General features: G+C 41.7%; 1 protein-coding gene across 1 annotated transcript in view; it reads right to left on the bottom strand.

The window, feature by feature from the left end:
• Positions 1–2,757: 2,757 nt before the first annotated feature.
• LOC109931132 (1-phosphatidylinositol 4,5-bisphosphate phosphodiesterase zeta-1-like) overlaps positions 2,758–19,640 on the bottom strand; it is a 63,590-nt gene continuing 46,707 nt past the window's right edge. The window contains exons 7-13 of the mRNA XM_048610565.1: positions 16,948–17,130; positions 13,279–13,435; positions 11,637–11,753; positions 6,734–6,900; positions 5,213–5,354; positions 2,950–3,099; positions 2,758–2,840 (exon numbers count right to left, since the gene is read on the bottom strand). Of these exons, the coding sequence (XP_048466522.1) occupies positions 2,758–2,840; positions 2,950–3,099; positions 5,213–5,354; positions 6,734–6,900; positions 11,637–11,753; positions 13,279–13,435; positions 16,948–17,130 (999 nt within the window). The remainder of the gene's footprint in view (positions 2,841–2,949; positions 3,100–5,212; positions 5,355–6,733; positions 6,901–11,636; positions 11,754–13,278; positions 13,436–16,947; positions 17,131–19,640) is intronic.

Below are 19,640 nucleotides of genomic sequence, written 5' to 3'. Positions count from 1 at the left end.
AGAATTCCATTATTGCTGAAAAAGACATTTGATCAAATCTTTTCATCTTGTACTCATCAGGATAATTTGCAAGAACACCAAAACAACATTTATACAATCTGAGAGGAAAGTGCTGATTGATTGGCAAGTGAATTGTAGAAATATAAAAAAGAAGTGTCCCTATCTCTCTTTTAAAAGGCTTCCTTATTTTTAGCCTGTAACTTGTAGTTCTAGATTCTCTCACAACAGAAGGTTTCAACAACCTTCTGAGGACCTTCAAGACCTCTGAGGAACTTCTAGGTTTCAGACCAAGCCTGCCTAGCCTTTCCTCAAAAAGCAATCCACTCATTCCAGGCATGAGTCTGTTCCAGCTTTCTCCCCGTACTCTTTGATCCCTTTAGCCCTAAGAACAGTATCTACATCCTTGTTGAAATTATTCAATGTTTTGGTCTCAACCACTTTCTGAAACAGAGAATTCCACAGGCTCACCACTATTTGGGTGAAGAAAATTCTCATCTCAGTCCTAAATGGCCTACCTCTAATCCTTAGAAAATGGACTCTGGTTAGGAAAGGTATTGTCAAGGAGAATGCACTAATTAATGATGATAATAAATTTTAAGGCATGTTTACTTGGATTGATCAAGATCATCTGTTTGTTGATATGAAATGGGCACAGTGATTGTCCATATTCTTTCCATAATCAAAGAACCGGACTTTGTGTATTAACATATGTAGCTTCCAGTACATGTAAGTGCAACTTACTGTGATAGTCCCAAGTTGGTTGTAATCATAATTCTTTGCACACTTAGGGTTATCCAGCAAATGCTGTCCAATTGCCAAATCATATCAATGTTGACACTGTTGAGATTTTTCAGGTACAGGTTCATTGGGTATGATCAATAGTTTGTTTCTTGTGAATAATCAAAGTGATAACACAGTGTGGAGCTGGAGAAACACAGCAGGCCAGGCAGCATCAGAGGAGCAGGAAAGCTGACATTTCAGGTTGGGAGCCTTCTTCAGATTTCTCCACACTGTGTTATCTCAGACTCCAGCATCGGTAGTTCTTACTATCCCCCAATCAAAGTGATATGCTGGTTGATACGCTCTGGCAGTCTTTGGGATGCTCAGCCTATACATATGGCTTCACTCTTGCACTGAAATTCATATACCAGATTACTTATTTTATCCTGATGAAGGAAAGATGAAAAGCTTCAACAAAATGTCTTTCTTCAGCAAGACAAAAGCCTCTTTTCATTAAACTGAGAAGCGATTTCCCTCTACCACACTAGACCAAGCAAGCCCTGAAGGATCCCCACCAGAGAAGAGGATAGTGGCAGCAAATTTACAAAGTAGCTCATACAACACAATGAACGATGGTCAAGATTCTTCTTACCACAGTTCCTTGAGTTTTCAATAGTAAACCTTCTCAAATAGTTTCTGAAATTCAATGCCCTGGTGTTTCTGTTTGTTTGGATTGATATTTTCAAAGCAGTTCCCTCCATATTCACGCAAGCAATATAAAAAGTTTGCAGAAACAAAAACAGAACTTGCTGGAATAGCTCAGCAGGTTTAGCAGCATCTGTGGAGAGAAATCAGAGTTAAAGTTTCGCGTCCAGTGACCCTTCCTCAGAACTGATGGCAACTAAGAAAAACTTTCCTATGCAGAAGACAGGATGGGTGGAGGGAGTAAGAGGTAAACAATAGGTGGATATAGAGTCGAAAGAGAAAGAAGAACAGTTGGACAGACAAAGGAGTGAGTAACGATCAACCTAAGAGAGTGAATAGCTACAAATGGGGTCAATTAGTGACCAACAATGGATTGTGTGTAAAAGCAGATTATGTGATAACAAGGCCTGGTGTTTTGGGGGTTGGGGTAAGGAGAAGGTGCCTCCAGCCCTAAAATTATTGAACTCTATATATTAAGTCCAGTAGGCTGTAGTGTTCCCAAGCAGAAAAATAAGGTACTATTCTTCCAGCTTGCACTGAGCTTCGCAAGAGTACCTCAACAAGCCTGAGACAGAGATATGGGCCAGGGAACTAGGTGGTGTGTTGAAGTGGCAGGCAACTGGAAACGCAGTGACTTATTGCAGACAGACCATAGGTGTTCTGCGAAGCAGTCACCCAGTCTACGCTCCTCTACTGATGTGGAGGAGACCACAATGTTGTTTCCCGGCATTTACTTAACTAAAAGAATTATCTTGTTTTAAAACTTATCCCCAAGCAGAAAATAGTTTGTTTGTTTCATAAGCTATTTTCAATAATTTAGAATTGCTTTACTGACAGGTGGTGTATTAATATTCTAGATAGCATTTTACAACTTTAATCCCTGCTCCGATGGAAGGATTGGAAGGATGGAAGGATGGGGGACTTCATCACAAATCCTACAGTACGGCGTTTACAAGAGCTACGGAATTCACAACTCACATTTGGGCTCCCCGACCTATCGAGATGGGCATGGAGAGTGCAGGCTGACGTCTCAATTTTAGGAAAGGAGGATTTCTACTTAAAAAAGGAGCCATGGGAGGTATCTGAACAGCTCGCGGCATTTGGAATGGAGACGAAATTAGGGAAAGCTGCCCCTCTGGGTCTGTCACTCCGGAGATCCAGATTTGGGACCTGAGCTACTGCAATGTGCAGTACAGCCAATCAGGCATGGATGGAAATGCAGAGGAAGGCAACAGCAGGAATTACAAAACATAATTCATGGGTACCTGAAACTGGCACTGTTAAGATGTAAAAAATGTAATCCATCAGCTATCACTTGTAATTTTTAACTCGCTACTGCATGCAGGTGTATGAATTCTGACAGTGAATCTTGTCTCTAGTGATTACATTTGCGTTGAGAAGTTTCTTTTGCCTTTCTGTTAACAGATGTTCAATTGTGAATCTCAATATGTTAATAGAGTTGCTATGAAAACAGGTTACAACTGCCAAAACACAGTTTACCAGAAAAATCTGGGACATCTTTACCTTTCTTCATGCTTGTAAATGGCAATGTGTACTGACCAAGCAAATCATTCTCACTGAGAGGATTAACATCTTTTACTGTGAATCGCATTAATGCCAGTTCTGGAATTTGAATGCAAAAAAGTAAAGAATCATTCCACAACGGGTAGCACCCTAGAGAGGAAAGAATACAACAGTTTAACAATTTGGTTTGCTGCAATCAGAATTAATGTGCAGAATTTAACATCCCCCTGCCAGTGGATTTGCGACATTCCCACCCCAGAGAACTGCCCAGCAAACAGATTGGTCAACAGGAACAAAAACAGAAGTTGCTGGAAAAGGTCAGCAGGTCTGGAAGCATCTGTGAAGAAAAAATCAGAGTTAACATTTTGGGTCCGGTGACCCTTCCTCAGAACTGATGGTAGCTGGGGAAAACATCGGCGTATATGCAGAAAATAGGGAGGGGGATGGGGTAGGGAGTAAACGATAGGATAAAGGATAGAGCCCAAAGAGAGAGAAGAGCAGTTGGGTAGACCAAGGAGTTGATCACGATCTGGCTCCCCATTAATAGCTATTCATCCTCCTAGCCAGATCGTGATCAACTCCTTGGTCTATCTAACTGCTCTTCTCTCTCTTTGGGCTCTACCCTTTATCCTATTGTTTACTCCCTACCCCATCCCCCTCCCTATTTTTTGCATATAAACCAATGTTTTTCCCAGCTACCATCAGTTCTGAGGAAGGGTCACCGGTCCCAAAACGTTAACTGAGTTTTTCTTCACAGATGCTGCCAGACCTGCTGAGCTTTTCCAGCAACTCCTGTTTTTGTTCCTGATTTACAGCATCCGCAGTTCTTTCGGTTTTTATTTAGATTGGTTGACAGGTCTTGGAGGCAGGATTTCCTCCCCAGATGGGGGCGTATGACGTTCCTCCCGCCAATTTACAATTCTCAGAGCTTTATTGTTTCTAGGGCAGCCATCAGGACCAGGGATGTGCTACCCCCTGTCACCAGCTCATGCAAATGGAGAATAGGTCTACTAATCTGACTAAGGTCTATGCTTCCCACAGCACACTAAATTAGGAAATCTGACCTATGGTGATGAACCCTGTTTAAAATCTGTTCTACAGCTCTCTTCAGTCTTTCTGTATTAGCAGATGTATTCATGTATCAATGGGATCTGTCAAAATGTGTGGCTGTCAAAGCAAAGTAAGTAATTCACATTCTTGCTTCCTATTCTGCTGTCTTTAACTATTTTTGCAAAGTTGGGTTGCCCGAGTTTCCCCACTGCTTAGCAATAAGCACAGCACATTTCAACTATGGGACACTTAAGTCACTGAACTCTCTATATTTCCACATATTTTGAAAAACACATAAGCACACTCTGTTCAACAGAAAATATCAAACAGTAAAATGTTTAGTTACGACTCATGTCAGTTCATGTGGCATTGAACTGGATGCCTTGAGGCATCATTAAATGTTGAGGAACCATAGTTAAAGGGTGAGACTAGAGATCATGAAAGTATTTTCTCTGGAGGCAATGAAAGTGATTGAGAACTTTAATACATTTCTTAAGTTATGACGTGGAGGTGCCGGTGTTGGACAGGGGTCGACAAAGTCAGAAGTCACATAACACCAGGTTATAGTCCAACAGGTTTACTTGGAATCACCTGATGAAGGAGCAGCGCTCCAAAAGCTTGTGCTTTCAAATAACCCTGCTGGGCTATTACCTGGTGTTTTGTGACTTCTGACGTTCTTAAATTATGAGAGGATTTGACAGGATAAATAGGGAAAGGGTAGGAGTCATTGACTGATAATTTAAAACCACTGCGGAGAGTGAAACAAAGAGTTAGTATAATTGTTCCTTTATTTGTTTTCTTAGTTTTGTTTTAGCATAAGGTGTATAACAGGCAAAAAAATTATCTTTTCAGGGAAAGGCTAAGTACTGTGAACAGAGGGTGGGGCAAAGGACAGATATAATAAAGAGTTTGGCCAATATCTATGCTTCTAAGAGATTGTGATCTAAGTATCATCATGTAACCAGACATCTACGAGTCATGTAGATATCCTGCAGTCACATCAATGAAGCATGGTTTTAAGAAGTAAAAAAATGACATTGTTCATTGTACAAAAAGATCATTTTTGTATATTCACCTTTTTATTTCAGCAAAGTATTAATTTGAATACTCCCTCAGCACAGAGCAGCCCAGTCTTAGAAACAGTTTCCGTCATGTTTTAATGTAGCAACATGGCATCTTTCCTTACACAAAATGCTGTTTGAGACATACTCACTCTTCTCACCTGCACATGTTAACACTTTGGTTTGTTGTGCTGCAGTGTCTTTGGCTACACCATAGATTTCTACACGAACACATACATCAACTGTTATTTTGCTGGGTGTTCTACAAACTGGTAGATGCTGACCACTAATGATCTGCAAAAAAGAATATCAATCAGCTATAAATCCAGATTTCAAACACACGTAGCACCGGGCTACTGGGATTTTTCAGTGACTCTGCACCACACCAAGGACTCTCCCACAACCGGACTGGACTAGAAAATTAATGCAAAGCTTCTATAACCCACCTCTAATTTCTGCTTCTGTGAAGGCTCTCGACTGGGATTGTCAAATCACTAGATTTTCAATTACCATTACAAAGAAAAACTGAACAATGACCAGACATTCTTAATTAGAAGAAAAATAAAACTTTTTTTTTAACTATTTATGATTTCTAACTGAATTAATAATGTCTTTTTTGCAATCACATACATGTATTTTGTTACAAACAGCAAAGTAAGTCTCCTATTGTGTATTTATTTCTCAGTACGCAAATGCTTCAAACAATGACGAATTGGATGTGCATAAAACTGGTGATTAATGATGAGTCATTATTACACAGCATGATATAAAATGTACCAAACAAAAGGAACTCATTTGGCCCGACTAGCTCATGCTGGCTTTAGCTCAATATAAGCCTCCTCTCGTTCTGCTTCATCTGATACAATCATAACCTTCTATTCCTTTCTCCTCCATATCTTTATTGAGATTTCCCTTAGATAAGTCTTTGCTATTGACTGTAAGTACTCTGTGTGGCCAACAAGTTACACTCTCTGTAGTCAGTGAATTTTCTGAATTCCATATTTATCAGTAACTAGGATTATTTGCCTTTAGTTTTTGTCTCCCACACTCCACCCTGACCAAGCCAAATTACACTGTCACACCCTTTCATTATCTTAAAAACCTCTATCAGCTCACCAACATCATCATTATCCACATTATTCCAATCCCTACACCCTCACCCTATCAATCAGTTATTTTTATTTTAAGTAATCATTTGGATAGCTGAAAGCCTTACCAGATAGGTACTAATTGAGTCCTTACTATATATGATGTTGAGTAACAACTACCTACATTTCATAAAGTTGAATATCAAGTTCTTAGGTGAAGATAATGAGCTTATATTTTCCTCTTCAATTATCACAATTAATTTTACTTTGTTTACTTTCAAAAGAGTATTTAGTGATACATCATTTTGCTGGTATATAATAAAAGGGCTAGCCCTCTAGTAATACGCATGGTTAACCAATTAATCTCACACATATATAGAAAGACAGGAGGGGAAGAAAAAGACATCATCAATACATTGTTCCATAACACAGTATATGGCCACGTGACTGAACTCCAAACCACTGATGGTAAGTGGGAAGAAAATGATACAAAAAAAGCATTTTATGATCTATCAATCCATACTTGGTACTCAAAGCCTAATCTGACTGACCAAACTTGCTCAAATGTTCGATACTAATACCAACCTGTATTACAACGATAATTGGTTCAACACTCTTCAAACCCAACAAGTCAAATGTGGTGTTGTGATTCATGGATTTGGGTTTGAGAACATAGCCACATCCTCCATTGTCCTGAAACTTGCCTCTGTTGAGGTCCAGACCCAGTCCAGGAACTTCATAATTTAAAGCAACTGCACACACAAAAAAGATCAAGTAAGGTTCAGATAACAAGAAACGAAATAGTCTGGCTGTATTTACGCTACTTTTTGAATCATAAAACATATTTTAATTACTCCACTGTCTACTCCACGAGCAGCCCATTGATAAGGCCAATTCAACCTGTAGCCATTCCATACTTAACAAGTGTCCATCAGTAGCCAATCAGTATATGGGCAATGCGCCACAAACAGCAATGTCATATTGAGCAGATGATCATAGTCATAGAGTAACACAACATGGGAACAGGCCCTTTGGCCAAAACTGGTCCATGCTGACCATGGTACCCACTCAGCTAGTTCCATCTGCCTACATTTGGCCCATTTCCCTCTAAACCCTTCCCATCCACATGTCTATCGAAATGTTTTTTGAATGTTGCTATTGTACCTGCCTCAACCACTTTTTCTAGCAGCTCATTCCATATATGCACCACTCTCTGTGCAAAGAAGTTGCTCCTCAGGTCCTTCTTAAATCTTTCCCCTCTCACCTTAAACCTATGCCCTTTAGTTTTTAATTTCCCATCCCCGGGAAAAAGACTACATCCATTCATGCTATCTATGCCCCTCATGATATTATATACCTCAATAAGGTCACCTCTCATTCTCCTACGTTCTAAGAAATAAAGTCCTATACTGGCCAACCTCTCCCTATAATTCAGGCAACATCCTCATAAATCATCTTTGCACATTTTCTGGTTTAACTAAGTTGTTCCTATAACAGGGTGACCAAAACTGCAAACAATACTCCAAGAGCAGCCTGACCAATGACTTATACAACTGTAACACAACATCTGAACTCCTATGATAGCAGGAACTGCAGATGCTGGAGAATCTGAGATAACAAGGTGTAAAGCTGGATGAACACAGCAGGCCAAGCAGCATCAGAGGAGCAGGAAGGCTGACGTTTCAGGCCTAGACCCTTCTTCAGAAATGGGGGAGGGGAAGGGGGTTCTGAAATAAATAGGGAGAGAGGTGGAGGAGGATAGAAGATGGATAAAGGAGAAGGTAGGTGGAGAGGAGACAGACAGGTCACAGAGGCGGGGATGGAGCCAGTAGAGGGGAGTGTAGGTGGGGAGTTAGGGAGGAGATAGGTCAGTCCAGGGAGGACAGACAGGTCAAAGGAGCGGGATGAGGTTAGTAGGTAGGAGATGGGCGTGGGGCTCGAGGTGGGAGGAGGGGATAGGTAGGAGGAAGGACAGGTTAGGGAGGCGGGGACGAGCTGGGCTGGTTTTGGGATGCGGTAGGGGAAGGGAAGATTTTGAAGCTTGTGAAGTCCACATTGATACCATTGGGCTGCAGGGTTCCCAGGCGGAATATGAGTTGCTGTTCCTGCAACCTTCGGGTAGCATCGTTGTGGCACTGCAGGAGGCCCAGGATGGACATGTCGTCTGAGGAATGGGAGGGGGAGTTGAAATAGTTTGCAACTGGGAGGTGCAGTTGTTTAGTACGAACCGAGCGTAGGTGTTCTGCAAAGCGGTCCCCAAGCCTCCGCTTGGTTTCCCCGATGTAGAAGAGGCCACAACGGGAACAGCGGATGCAGTATACCACATTAGCAGATGTGCAGGTGAACATCTGCTTGATGTGGAAAGTCTTCTTGGGGCCTGGGATGGGGGTGAGGGGGGAGGTGTAGGGGCAGGTGTAGCACTTCCTGCGGTTGCAGGGAAAAGTGCTGGGTGTGGTGGGGCTGGAGGGGAGTGTGGAGTGGACAAGGGAGTCACGGAGAGAGTGGTCCCTCTGGAAAGCAGATAAGGGTGGGGAGGGAAAAATGTCTTTGGTGGTGGGGTCAGATTGCAGATGGCGGAAGTGTCGGAGGATGATGCGTTGGATCCGGAGGTTGGTGGGGTGGTACGTGAGGACGAGGGGGATTCTGTTTTAGATGTTATTGCGGGGAGGGGGTGTGAGGGATGAGTTGCTGGAAATGCGGGAGACACGGTCGAGGGCGTTCTCGACCACTGAGGGGAGGAAGTTGCGGTCCTTGAAAAATGAGGACATCTGAGATGTACGGGAGTGGAATGCCTCATCCTGGGAGCAGATACGGCGGAGGCGAAGGAATTGGGAATAGGGGATGGCATTTTTGCAGGAAGGTGGGTGGGAGGAGGTGTATTCTAGGTAGCTGAGGGAGTCGGTGGGCTTGAAATGGATTTCGGTTTCTAGGTGGTTGCCAGAGATGGAGACAGAGAGGTCCAGGAAGCAGAAAGAGGTATTGGAGATGGTCCAGGTGAACTTAAGATTGGGGTGGAAGGTGTTGGTGAAGTGGATGAACTGTTCGAGCTCCTCGTGGGAGCACGAGGCAGCGCCGATACGATCATCAATGTAACAGAGGAAGAGGTGGGGTTTAGGGCCAGTGTAGGTACAGAAGAGGGATTGTTCCACATAACCTACGAAGAGGCAGGCATAGCTTGGGCCCATGCAGGTACCCATGGCCACCCCCATTGTCTGTAGGAAGTGGGAAACCGCTTGGGCACCGCTTTGCAGAACATCTACGCTCGGTTCGCACTAAACAACTGCACCTCCCAGTCGCGAACCATTTCAACTCCCCCTCCCATTCCTCAGACGACATGTCCATCCTGGGCCTCCTGCAGTGCCACAACGATGCTACCCGAAGGTTGCAGGAACAGCAACTCATATTCTGCTTGGGAACCCTGCAGCCCAATGGTACCAATGTGGACTTCACAAGCTTCAAAATCTCCCCTCCCCCTACCGCATCCCAAAACCAGCCCAGCTTGTCCCCGCCTCCCTAAACTGTCCTTCCTCCCACCTATCCCCTCCTCCCGCCCCAAGCCCCACCCCCATCTCCTACCTACTAACCTCATCCCACCCCCTTGACCTGTCCATCCTCCTTGGACTGACCTATCTCCTCCCTACCTCCCCACCTACACTCACCTTTACTGGCTCCATCCCTGCCTCTGTGACCTGTCTGTCTCCTCTCCACCTATCTTCTCCTCTATCCATCTTCTATCCGCCTCCCCCTCTCTCCCTATTTATTTCAAAACCCCCATCCCCTCCCCCATTTCTGAAGAAGGGTCTAGGCCCAAAACGTCAGCCTTCCTGCTCCTCTGATGCTGTTTGGCCTGCTGTGTTCATCCAGCTCTACACCTTGTTATCTGAACTCCTATACTCAGTGCCTCGCCCGATGAAGGCCAGCACACTAAATGCTTTCTTCATCACCCTGTCTACCTGTGACATCGCTTTCAACGAACTATGTACTTGTATTCCTCGGTCCCTCTGTTCCACAACACTCCTCAGGACTTTACCAATTACTGTATAAGTCCTAACTTGGTTTGGCTTTCCAAAGTGCAACACCTGACACTTATCTGTATTGAATTGCATTTGCCAATCCTCAGCCCACTTCCCCATCTGATCAAGATCCCTCTCTAATTTTTGATAACCTTCCTCGCTATCAACAATATCTCCTAATTTTGTGTCATCCGTAAACTTACTAGTCATGCCTTGTACATTCACATCCAGATCATTTATGTAAATAACAAATAACAAAGGTCTCAGCACCGACCCATGTGGCACACCACTAGTCACAGGCCTCCAGTCCGAGAAACAATCTTCAACCATCACCTACCGCTTCCTACCATCGAGGCAATTTTGAATCCAATTAGCTAGCTCTCTCTGGTTTATGATGTTGTTCCAATAATAATTATTGGCCAGGATACCAGACGAAACTCTCCTGCTTTTCCACTAATAATGCCAGGGATCCTTTATGTACTCCTCAGAAGGCAAGTGGGACCCCTGCCTTTCCTTCCTCCCTTTTTTTTTTATTCATTCATGGGAAGTAGGTATTGATGGCTTGGCCAACATATGTTGCCTGACCCTAGATGCCATTTCACTATTTCTAACATCACTTGGGTCACCTCAATGCTGAGTGATTATCCTCCATATCAACCATCTGTCTTAGATTTGTTGAGTGACAGGGTCTCAATTTACCATTTCATTCAAAACACAGCACAGCACTGCCTTGGTACTACACTAGACTATTGCTTTGGATTTGTGCTTAGCTCTCTGAGGTAGAAATTGAACCTGCAGCCTTCTGATTTAAAGGCAAATTTGAGTCAAGGCTGACTATTAGGATAGTAAATAGACTATAAGCAATTTTGTACCACATTCAAGTTGACTTAAATTTGGTCGAGGCCAAGGTCTCATTTTTGTTTCCACAGTTCTCATTTATCATTGCTAAGCTAAACTTTTTTTTCCCTATAACAATATCTGAGCTCTTTAAATGTGGAGTAGTGCTTCAGTTTGGAAATGATTATCTGAGAACTTGACCAAAACCTTTGTTCATCCTGCCTGGCCAAGGTAACCTAACCTGCAATGGAAGCATTCCACTGGTTCCTCAAATCGCAGATGAGGAGGAAACAGACCAAAAGCATATAGTTGTGCCACACTATATAATGGGTCGACCTAGTAACAATGAATAAGTTCCAATCCTTGGGTGTGTAAAGCTTAGAAAGTACTCCAAACAGTATGTAACTAGTGAAAGTGGAAGTTCATTCATCTTCTCATCCTCATTCTTGGGTCGAGAAGCTGCTCAGGTGAAAGTGTTAAATTTTTATTTGCCAACATTCCACGACAAAATGTCAAAGCCAAAGTATTTTTATTAAACTTTAGATGACCCAGATGTAAATTTATATTCTGACAGGGTCCAGGATGATCTATAACAATTGTTCATGAAGTAACTGCATAGTCATGGAGGTGAAACTTACCCATTTGACAACCAACATTCCAGAATTCATGGGGTTTGTAGTTGGAAAGATTTCTTCTGGCACCTGCACAGTTGGTTCTTGATAGGAACTTTGAATTGTGTGCTACAAATTCAGAGGCTTGAAGAAAAGGATACTTAAAGTTAGTTTACCCAATTTACCCAGATATGCATGGGAAGTTCTTTACGCAGAGGGTGGTGGGTGCCTGGAACGTGTTGCCAGCGGAGGTGGTAGAGGCAGGCACAATAGCATCATTTAAGATGTATCTAGACAGATACATGAATGGGCAGGGAGCAGAGGGATCCAGATCCTTGGAAAATAGGCAACAGGTTTAGATAGAGTATCTGGATCGGCGCAGGCTTGGAGGGCCAAAGGGCCTGTTCCTGTGCTGTAATTTTCTTTGTACTTTGTTCTTTGTTATACAGCACAATTAAACAATTACAAGGCAGGAGATGGGGTGGATGGTGTAGTCGTAATGTCACTGGACTAGCAATGCAGAGGTCCAAGTTAATGCCCTGGGAATATGCATTCAAATTCCACCACAGCTAATATAAAACAAAACTCAGTAATGCTGGCATGAAGCCATCACAGCAATGTGGTTGACTCTTATTGCCCTCTGAAATGACCTATCAAGCCATTCAGTTCAACTCCAGTTAGGGATGGGCAACAAATACTGGGACTTACCAGCAGCAACTACAACTTTTTTTTTCTTTTTTTATATTAACCCAGTCTAATCTGGCTTAATTCCTTTCTCCAGCAGTCCCACCAGAGATCATATGGAGGATGTGATGGCCTAGTGGTATAATCGCTGGACTGCTAACCCAGAGACCAAGGTAATGTCCGGGTTCAATCCTTCCCTGGCAGATGGTGAAATTTGAATTCAGTGGAAAATCTGGAATTAAGAGTCTAATGATGATCATGAATCTATTGTCCATTGTTGGTTGTTGGAAAACCCATCTGATTCACTAAAGCCCTTTAGGAAAGGAAACTGCCATCCTTACCTGTTCTGGCCTACATGTGATTCCAGACCTAAAGCAATGTGGTTGACTCTTTACTGCCCTCTGGATAATTAGGGACAGGCAATAAATGCTGGTCTAGCCAGCGATGCCAACATCCCATGAACGAATTTAAAAAACTATCTTACTGAATGGACAGTAAGGCCTCTATTGTTGTTGTAACGTGGATAATAGCTTGGTGATAAAGAATAAACCGTCTCATTTACGACCACGACCCATGCTACACTAGAAGGACATGCATTAGGGCCCACCAAAGGCCAAGAACTCCACTGGTGCAGCACTATTCTATCTTACGCTGCATCTCCAATCTCACACATGGTACTCTTGGAGTTTTCAATTACCTGTTCGATATTTTCAAGCTTATGCAGCTTCAGGAAGGAAACCTATTATAATTGTTCAGCCCATGGCATGATTGATTATGGTGACAGCTGACTCGACAAATGTATTACAGTAATGGCTCTGAAATTAAACTGCCGCCCTACTCCAATGTGAAGAGAAAATTCAGTGGATTGCAGCTGGTACTCAAGCAATATCATAGATAAATCGAAAATCAAAACTTGTGCTCCTATTTTAATCAGACGAAATTTCAAGTGATCTGAAAATGAAAGCCGAATTTAATATACACTTACCTGATTGCTTTACTAACTTCATTGCTTCGTGTTCTGAAAATGAATTGCTTTCGTAAAACAGCTGGTGGCTCAGTGAATGTTTGAAATCTTTGAAATCAACCGACTTTGAAAACACAATAACGTTCGAGAACTCCATGGCAAGTCTGAACATTCGTTTCTGCAAGGTGCAAAAATAATGCCACAAGACAACAAATAATTACAGTCACTTGGTAAATACAGAACTTGAATGTTGCTGAAAAGAGAGACATGTCACTTTATGTCCTGCACTCATCAGAAAAAAAATGCAAGAATGCCAAATTTAAAATAATCTCAGTGATTCGTGGTGCTGCAAGTTGACTTGGATGGGTCAAGGACTTACCAGTTATACAGCTCCCCTCTGATTTCTGCACGGCCGGCACTTTGGTCAGCCAATTTGCCAACCAATCTTCTGTCTTGTGATCGATTGACTATCTGGCATTCTCATATTCGCCCCAAAAAGTCCTCACAACACACCTCCCCATGCCCATTGCACTGTCTACACAAAGAAGGACATCACATTCCTAACTTTCAATTGGGGGATATTTGAAAATATACATTAAAAGTGTTATTGGCCTGATGAGTAGAGGATGAAAAGCTTCGGCAACACATCCCTCTTCAGCAATATATCAAATGGTTACAATGACAAAACAAAACTTGAAATGAAATCAGGGTATGAAAGTGATGGGTGGCACTCATGGTGAGACTTTCAAAACATAATGGCAGCAGGTTGATGGTTCAATATTCAAACCATTGAATTGTGTTTTGTTCATTTATCTAATGCAGTCATTCTGAGGTGCAATAAGAACATCATTTGACATTTAGTGAACTGAGTCATCAGATACTGCTGAGATTTCACATGTCTGGGAACAAGCACATATATAACAGCTTGCTTGCAAAAAGTATGACAAATAGTCCAGGCACTGACAAGTTAATCAGGTAAAATATTTAGAAGGGAGTAAGATCAGGTAATATCATAAGGAAGAGCCAAAAAGAAGGATCACTAATTCTATTCTCCTTGGAAGCACACGAAAACTTTTTCAAAAGTATCCATTCAAGCATGGCAGTGGTAGACATTGATTTGGCTTGCTTATGTGCACATAAGACTAAATTACAATTCTTCAAAGGCTCAATAGCGAACCAAAGCTTTTAAAGTTTTTAGAAAATAGCTGAGTCATCTCAAATGATTGTGCTCCCATTTTTGAGTTCATTAAATTAGTGTTTCAGTCCAAAACACTACACCCATACATCATAAAGTACACCATGGTATTAAAAACATTAAATATATTCTTGGCTGCGCTCAGAATAATAGGACTTTTTGTTTTGTAGCTTTAGGGAAATATGAAAAACAAATAGAGTGGCATTGAGTCATCAAATATATGGGCACCAACCAAAGCAAGTATGTTTCAGTGAGACAAAGAAGTGATTGTTTATTGATTGAAAGTCTTTTCCTGTGGACAATTGCAAAATTAACCATCCTAGAACCATTCAGTTTAGCTAACTATTTGATGTTTAATGACTAGATATGCACAATGTCTCAGACATTGCAAAAAGAAAATGAGTAATATAAATGATGAAACAATGAATGCTGGTGAGGAGGTGTAAGCTTTCCTTCAGACTGAAATCTGAACAATCATTTCAGTAACATTCGAAAATAATGGAATGGTTTGTATTCCCTCATGTATAGAAGATTAAGGGATTACCTAACTGAGATGTTTAAAATGATTAAAAACTCTGACAAGAAAAAAAGCAGTTCTTGTTTCCTCTGTGGGAGAGTTGAGATCAGGAGGTATACAGGAGTGAAGTCAGGATTCACTTCTTCACATAAAGTGTAGGGTCAAACTAGGGTGCTCTTCCCCAAAAGGCTCTTGAACAGTCCAAAACACAGTAGGGGCCATTTGGTCCCTTGAAACTGTTCTGCCATTCAATATGATCATAGCTGCTTTGGTTGTGATCCCAACCCCATCTCATACTGTCTTCAATCTGTACCCTTTGAGTCCCTTGCCAATCAAGAAATTAACTCATCTTTTAAATCTTCAATAAATCTGTCTCTGCTGCTTTCAGTTATCAAGGGAGGGGCTGGAAAGAGAATACCACAGACTAAAACTCAGAAAACAAGTTCTCCTCATCTCTGTCTTCAATGGGTCACTCTTCTCTTTTTGAAGCTGCTATTCACACTTTCTCACATTGTTTGAGAAGCTGTTGAGCTTGCTTCCTCTCCCACTCTTGTTGAAGCTGCAGACCCAGCAATCTCTTGCACTGTTTCCAAAGCATAGGATTCCCCTCGTTCTCACTCTCAAATGGTGGATAATGGGTGAGATGCCATGGACAGTATACTACATAAATGGTGGATAATGGGTGAGATGCCATGGAGGGTATACTACACAAATGGTGGATAATGGGTGAGGTGCCATGGAGGGTATACTACACAAATGGTGGATAATGGGTGAGGTGCCATGGAGGGTATACTACACAAATGGATGGATGGATTTACATGAGTTGGCATGAGCTGCCATCAAGGTTTTATCAAGATATGAGTGGGTATTAAGTTGCATAGATATGCTTGTGGCATGAGTGGAATGAGTGGGATGATGGGGTGAGAGGGGAGAGAGGTAGAGGTCCTGATATGTAACCAAGCAGGCCTTTTGACCAGCCTCACTTGGCACTAACGACCACTGTAGCTGCCCCTGCTTCTCTGTCTAATACAGTCCTGCACCCACCTTCCTGGAGTGAAGTTCTCATCATTCTAGGACCTTTCTTCCAAGTTGGATGCAGCAACTACAAAATTCCTGACTCAAGCTACCTACCAAGTAGAAAAAAATCCACACATGGCCGCAGTAGAATAGCTTCCAATTTCTGAATCAAGTCCACTAATGACTTGAACATACTAGGTAATTGATCACTCACTGCAGTGCACGGGTAATACAGTTCTATTGATTTACCGAGCTTTCAAATTGTCTAATTCTAAAGCAGTTAATCTCTTGCAAAGATAAATAAACCTCGATTCAGTATGGGCTCACACCCCACACTAAACATTTTAAATCCTTTTGTAACATTTTATAGAATTCCTACAGTGTGGAAAGAGATCATTCAGCCCAATGAATCCACACTGACCTTCCAAACAGATCCCACCCAGACCCATCCCCCTACCCTACCCCGGCAACCCTGCATGTCCCATGGCTAATGCATCCAACTTACACATCCCTGAACACTGTGGATAATTTAGCATGGCCAATCCACCTATCATTTGGACTGTGGGAGGAAACCAGAGCACCCAGTGGAAACCAACACAGACACAGGGAGAACGTGCAAACTCCACACAGACAGTCACCCATGGCAGTTACATGTCACATTTTATCGGACTTCCGTCACATTTAGGTCAATTCCATTAATCCTAGACTTCAACATTGCAACAGCCAAAATGAGGTCTCTGGAGTTCAGCAGTGAGGTCAAACGGCCCTGCTGAGTTCAAATTTCTCTCGCATGAATTACACCCCGACCATTTTACTTTGGCTTCCAAACCTGGATCCCTCCACTAGTTTGGGAGCTTTGCAGAATCTCCACAACTCTGGAATATTTCAGGTTGGTGTCTCATATTTTGGGTTTGTGCAGTATATGTGAGCCAGACTAATGACACTCTACCCTGGACTTTACCTTCTTCATCCTGAATGTCCGTATCCCAGCTGGTACCACACTCTTGACTTCAGATTCTGCTTCAGGATCAAATTCTTCACTGCTATCTCCAGTCTCTCCATCCACAAGCTCCCAGATTGCTGGGAACATGCAACTGAACTTTCGAACATTCTTACACCTGATCAATATCTTATATTTTAACTCCTACAAAGGAAAAAAGTCACACAAATTGAATATGGAGAGAAGTGCAACAAACAAGCATTCAAGACAAACTTTCCCCGTGTAGCATGACCGAAGATGATACTTCCTTGATATTGTCTGACCATTTGATGCTAAATTTCTTTAAATTTTTAATAAATTTTGAATGGTTGGGACAAGGACTGTGATTTTGGTGAATAGGGTCACCTCTGTTTTCTGAACAGTCCAAGCTACAGATCTGTATTCTGTTAAATTGGAACAAATGTTACCTGTGTTTATATAAAGCTCTACAAAGTTGCACTATGTCTACTGCTACCTGAAGTGGTGGTGGTGGGGAGTGTATTCGCTGTGAATGAAATGCTATTCACCATGTAATTAAGAAAATTAAGACATTGGTATGTGGACTTGAGTATATCAAATTAGGGTGTATTAGTATTGAAACAGGCTGCTTAATGTAATCAGTCTATGGTGGTATTATGCTCCATTTAAGCCTCCTCCAATGTTTCATCTAAATCCATTGTTATAAAACTCTCTATTCCCTTCTTTCTCATGTTTATCTAGCTTGTCCTTAAATGCATCCATACTATTTGCTTCAACCATTTCCTGTGATAGTGAGTTCTACCATTCTCACCACTCTTTAAGAAAAGAAGTTTCTTTTCAATTCCCTACTGGATTCTTGGTGTGTACGTTATGTTGATGACCTCGACTTATATGTATTATCTTCTATAAAGGTAACATCAAACTCTTCATAATTGTAAATGTCTCTGTAAGGTCATCCCTCAGCGTTCTTTATTTTCCAAGAGAATACAGACCCAGCCTGTCAATCCTTTCCTGATCCGCACATATGTAAATTCTCCTAATATAAGATCTCAATATGGACAATTACCAGAAGAGGAGTTTAAAACCATGCTTTTGCCCAGGATGAAATGGAGAACTCCACCCGTACCTGCATCTTTGGTGGAAGTCAGCTACAACATGATGTCCACATGTATGAAGGCTTGTCAAACTGGCACATATATCAAATGTTGCATGTTTGATCAGGTGCTACAGCATGAGCATTCTAAGCCAAGCTCAGTATTATATTCACGATACTCAAGAATGCCCACAAAATCAACTCAGAGGACACCCAAATACCTCAGCTTATACCTCATTCGACATTTTCTCCCTCAATCATCAGCTTTAAAAATATTTACTCAACAAACAGCTGCATGACTTACATGTTAATAATACCAAGTGCCAGTAAACTTGCTTTCATTTTGGCAGCAAATCTCAGCATAAATAAGTAATTCCAAACAATGGTGGAGCTAAATTATTTCATTGATTCTACCATTTATCAGCATTATTGGCACTGATGGAAGAAGATAAATGAAAGATAACTCTACTCGATTCACAGCTTTTAATACCTTCACAACATTTACTCATAATCCCAGGACTGTGCAGTAATCTCACCAGTAGGCTGCTGCTAGCTACATTTGCTTATATTAAGGTTTAACCCATGGAGGAAGATGCACAACAACATTATCCAAGACATTGTATATTAGGAAATTTGGATGGGTGACCAATAGCTTGGTCAGAAATGTAGATTTTAAGGAGCATCTTAAAGGTAAGATGGAGAAGGAGAAATTTTATAAAGGGGGATTCCAGGGTTTACACCCGTCTTAAATGACAGTGTGGTCAACAATTGTGCATCAGTGAAAATTAAAGATGGTCAAGAAGCAAGAATGGGGGAGTGGTAAAACCCTGATTGAGAAGAGGCTGAAGTATTTTAAACACAGACAATAAAACGTAGGAAGCAAATATTTAAGATTTTCTTTTTGCCATTTGTTACGACCAGACTGTGGGTTATGTTGCCCAATTCATTATAGCTCCAGACAAGGTATCCCACTGTGAAGCTCCCAGGTGAGGAGGGAAGAATTGGCTCTCCTCATTTATTCACCCACCTCCTTGAGGATATCCTTCTCCTAGAACCAAAAGGAGTCTATAAAGGAGCCGATTTCACCAGGCTTTCTTAAATTAATAAAGAGTGGGTTTATTGATTACTAAACACAAGAATAATTGGTGACACAACACAGAAATTATAAACAAGAGTTGAGTCCAAACAGATAAAAGTTAACAAAAAGATAGATGGATTAGCCTCTGAATGATTCACACGTGGAAAGTTGAACAATGCAGCTATTGCAGCTAGTAATATTGACATTGGTTGTTGAAGTCATTTTTCAGGATTTTTGGTTTTGTAGTTCTAGTGATTGAAAGTTCATTTGTCCTGATTGTTTTGTTTTGAAACTTGGAATGAGAGAGATCTTCACATGCAATGTAGGGCAATGGCAGGGAGGAAAATAGTTCTTTGTCTGTGACCTTTGCAGCACACTAACACTTGAACTCAGGCAGAGAACATTCACTAGTCCACGCTGATGAACTTGAAACTTGCTTTTTACCAACCCTTGTCATTGTGTTTTTGCCACTTGAAAACACACGTGTCTAGAGATGGAACATAATTTGCTGTGATAACAAGGTGC

Source organism: Rhincodon typus, chromosome 22 (genome assembly GCF_021869965.1).
Source record: "Rhincodon typus isolate 14 chromosome 22, sRhiTyp1.1, whole genome shotgun sequence".
Lineage (NCBI taxonomy): Eukaryota > Metazoa > Chordata > Chondrichthyes > Orectolobiformes > Rhincodontidae > Rhincodon > Rhincodon typus.
This window is presented reverse-complemented; position numbering and strand designations above follow the sequence as displayed.